Source organism: Bison bison, unplaced genomic scaffold (assembly GCF_000754665.1).
Source record: "Bison bison bison isolate TAMUID 2011002044 unplaced genomic scaffold, Bison_UMD1.0 scf7180017864141, whole genome shotgun sequence".
NCBI classification, from domain to species: Eukaryota; Metazoa; Chordata; class Mammalia; order Artiodactyla; family Bovidae; genus Bison; species Bison bison.
The window spans coordinates 7,102,072-7,106,125 of record NW_011494713.1 but is presented as its reverse complement, the minus strand read 5'-3'; the positions used below and the strand labels follow the sequence as shown (position 1 = coordinate 7,106,125).

Sequence of the window (4,054 nt, the reverse complement as noted above, 5' to 3'; positions counted from 1 at the left end):
GTGCCTGACACTTCATGGTCTCTCTGTTCATGTTAAATGAAAAGAAACCTGAGACTTCTCTTCAGCTCTGGAATAGTAATGTTGGGGACGCTGCCAGAATAATCAAGAAGGAAAAGACCCCATACATTGAGACCCAGCTTGTTGACTGAATGCCAGGGTTTGTGCTGTACTGCTATTTATATTTTTCACCTTTGGCAGGTGTTTATTATTTCACTGATAGGAGACATCAAGTTCCAGCATTTCAACCCTGTTCTCGAGACCTACATTTATAAGCACTTCAGCGCCACTCTGGCCTACGTGTGAGTACCAGGCCCGGGAAGGGTCTGTGGTTGGGTTGTCGGTTTGTGCTCCAGGGTCTGGGTTGTTGAGAAACCAAAAGGCCATGAGCTGAGGACCTGCACCTCTAAAGTACAGAACCTTGTGCTAAACTTCTTGGTGGAAAGTGGGAACCATCCAACAATTCCGCCTATGGAAAAAGGATTATATTCAGGCCCTCATCTCTGGGAAGTTATGGAAGAGATAAGGCTGTACTGCCTTAAGAATCCAGAGCATCTATAGGTGAGGAGTTGAAGTTGTTAGGAGCATGATCCAGGACAGAGGACCCTACCCAAGATCTTAGGAGGTGGGTGTCAGTGGGATCACCAGAGGTGCCAGTGGGGTCAATCAGAAGGTGAAGGAGGACCACATACGAGAGAACTATAGGTCATGCCCTCAACTCTATACAACGAATGCTTTGTAGAAGTCATTGCTTAGAGCAGGGGTCCCCAACCCCCAGGTCATGGGCTGGTACCAGTCAGTGACCCAATAGGAACCAGGTCCCACAGCAGGTGGTGAGTGGCTGGGGATCATGTAAAGAAAGCTTCATCTGTATTTACAGCCACTTCCCATCCTTCACATCATCGCTTGAGCTCTGCCTGCTATCTGATCAATGGTGCCATTAGATTCTCATAGGAGTGAACCCTCCTATTAACTGTGCATGCAAGGGATCTAGATTACAAACTCCTTATGAGAATCATCCTGAAAACTATTTTCTGTTCCGCTGGTCTGTAGAAAAATTGTCTTCCACAAAACTGGTCCCTGGTGCCAGAACAGTTGGGGACCACTGGCTCAGAGGATAGAAAATGGTTGAGTTTTCTTTCTTTTACATAAGAGGGAATGGTCCCCACCTTTCCCAGAGTGAAGCCTTCTTTCTGTCTTTGGATTATGAGACCTGACTGGTGTTTACTCTGAGCTTTGCCTTGCAGTGCCCAGCTCACCACAGTGTGGCCTGTCCCCAGCCCCTTGCATTCTGGTTTTTGTGCAGAGCAACACGATAGTGACAGGAGTGTAGTTGAGATGGCAGGGATGTTTCTCACGTGGCTTATGCCTGATTGTGCCAGTTGTTGCCAGCTGATCTCTCAGGCTACCTGCTGACCTGCTCTGTCATTCAGACCTTTGATCCCATGTGTCTTTTTCTGAACTAAACAAGAAAGTTCTCGGTTTTATCCGCATAATGGTTCAAAAATGTAATAAAACATAAGTGACATTAAAGCATAATCAGCAATTAACACAATGGATATAATGCCCTCTAGGTTCAGGGAAGCAGCAGATAAACCAATGAGGCAGTTCTTTACACCCAGTAGTCTGAATTTCCAAGGCAATAGCCACAAGAGACAAAATCCTTCATATGATCTTACTTATTTGTGAAATCTAAAAAAAAGTTGTTGTTGTTCAGTAGCTCAGTTGTGTCCGACTCTTTGTGACCTCATGGACTGTAGCACGCCAGGGTTCCCTGTCCTTCGCTATCTCTCGGAGTTTGCTCAAACTTGTGTCCATTGAGTCAGTGATGCCAATGAACCATCTCATCCTGTCATCCCCTTCTCCTGCCTTCAGTCTTTCCCAGCATCAGGGTCTTTTCCTATGAGTCAGCTCTTTGCATCAGATGGCCAGAGTATTGGAGCTTCAGCATCAGTCATTCCAGTGAATATTCAGGATCGATTTCCTTTAGGATTGACTTGTTTGAACTCCTTTCAGTTCAAGGAATTCTCAAGAGTCTTCTCCTGCGCCACAATTCAAAAGCATTAATTTTTTGGCATTCAGTCTTCTTTGTGGTCCAACTCTGGAAAAACCAAAGCTTTGACTATATGGACCCTTGGCAAAGTGATGTACAAATAGTACAAACGAACTTATTTACAAAGTAGAAGTAGAGTCACAGATGGAGAAAACAGCCTTACGGTTACCAGGGGATACAGGAGGGGAGGGGTAAGTTGGAAGATTGACATATACACAGCTACATATACACTACTGTATATAAAATAGATAACTATTGATAATAAGACCTACTATATAGTACAGGAAACTCTCCTCAGTACTCTGTAATGGCCTATATGGGAAAAACATTAAAAACAGTGGGTGTATGTATATGTGTAAACTGATGCACTCTGCTGTACACCTTAAACTAACACATTTTAAGTCAACTATACTCAAAAAAAGAAAAAGATGAAATCCTGTCATTGGATCTTTATTACACAGAGCCAAGTGCAGGACTCCAAGTGGTGTGCTTCTGGTAATCTGAGTTGATTTGCAATAATTGATCAATTCTACATGATTGCTATGAATTTTTCTTAATACTGGGAAAACTCAAAAAGATTCCCAGAAGAAAAGTTCAAAATTTCAGTGCCCTCAAAAATGTGAGATGGCCCCAAATTAAAACAGTGCCTAGTCCAAAGACCCTAGAAAAGCATAAAGAGCAATCCCAGAGCAGTTTTATCTGTTCAGATGCTCAGAGCTCTGGGCTGCTCTTCTCAGACAATAAAATTTTCATCTGGCTCCAATTTGGAGATTCTAAAAAGTTGGGGCAGATTGGAGGGAATTTGATTTCTTTTAAGGTGGCTACTTAGGCAGACAATTCCATCCTTACAAGAACATTTGAAAAAGTCGGCATAACATGTTGTTGTTTTAGTCAATAAGTCATGTCCTACTCTTTGCGACCCCACGGACTGTAGGCCACCAGGTTCCTCTGTCCATGGGATTTCCCAGACAAGAATACTGGAGTAGGTTGCCATTTCCTCCTCCAGGAGATATTCATGACCCAAGGATCGAACCCGTGTCTCCTACACTGGCAGGCGGATTCTTTACCACTGCACCACCTGGGAAGCCCCTGTGTAACATACTAGAGATTAAAATACCCTCGCAATTCGCGTCCATTCAGCTCTTTTTCTTGATCCTTTTAAAAAGAATGGAAGGGGAGTTCGAGGGAGAATGGATACATGTATCTGTATGGCTGAGTCCCTTTGCTGTCCACCTGAAACTATCATAACATTGTTAATTGACTATATTTCAATACAAAATAAAAAGTTAAAAAAAAAAAAAAAGAATCCTGCAAAGGAAAAGAAACTATCCCTGGTTTATAAGCAGAAGGGAAGCTAGACTGCAGTGAAGAAGAAATTTCTAGAAGAAATAGTTACTATAGTTACGACTTCTTCCTTAGAAGCCAGGTTCCCTTTTGTCTTGTGCACCTTGGGCCCCAGAATACCGCTTTGCCCACTGACGCTTTTCTCTTTCTCCTCTTTTTCAGGAAACTCTCCAAGGTACTGAACTTTTACGTGGCAAATGCAGATGATTCCAGCAAGACGGAATTGCTTTTTGCTGCTTTGAAAGCCTTAAAGTACTTGTTTAGGTTCATCATCCAATCTAGAGTACTCTACTTGAGGTAATGGTGATGGTAATACTATGTTGATGCTCTCCACCCTCTCTGACAGTATTTTTTTCTTATTCCTTGTGTATATGTTCAGCTCTTTGAGCTTTTGGATCATGGAACTATCAAATTTCAGAACTTCAGAGCTGAAGATGAGAGTGGACTTATTGTTTAGTTGCTCAGTCCTGTCTGACTCTTGGCAACCCTATGGACTGCAACCCACCGGGCTCCCATGTCCATGGGATTTCCCAGGCAAGAACAGTGGAGTGGATTGCCCTCTCATCTCCAGGGGATCTTTCCAACCCAGGAATCGAACCCGTGTCTCCTGCACTGCTGGCATTTTGTTTACCACTGAGGCACCAAGGAAACTTAAGGGTG

At 43.3% G+C, this 4,054-nt stretch overlaps 1 protein-coding gene across 1 annotated transcript in view; it reads left to right on the top strand.

The window, feature by feature from the left end:
• DOCK5 (dedicator of cytokinesis 5) overlaps positions 1-4,054 on the top strand; it is a 206,948-nt gene that overhangs the window by 116,867 nt on the left and 86,027 nt on the right. The window contains exons 22-23 of the mRNA XM_010840180.1: positions 199-299; positions 3,557-3,691. Of these exons, the coding sequence (XP_010838482.1) occupies positions 199-299; positions 3,557-3,691 (236 nt within the window). The remainder of the gene's footprint in view (positions 1-198; positions 300-3,556; positions 3,692-4,054) is intronic.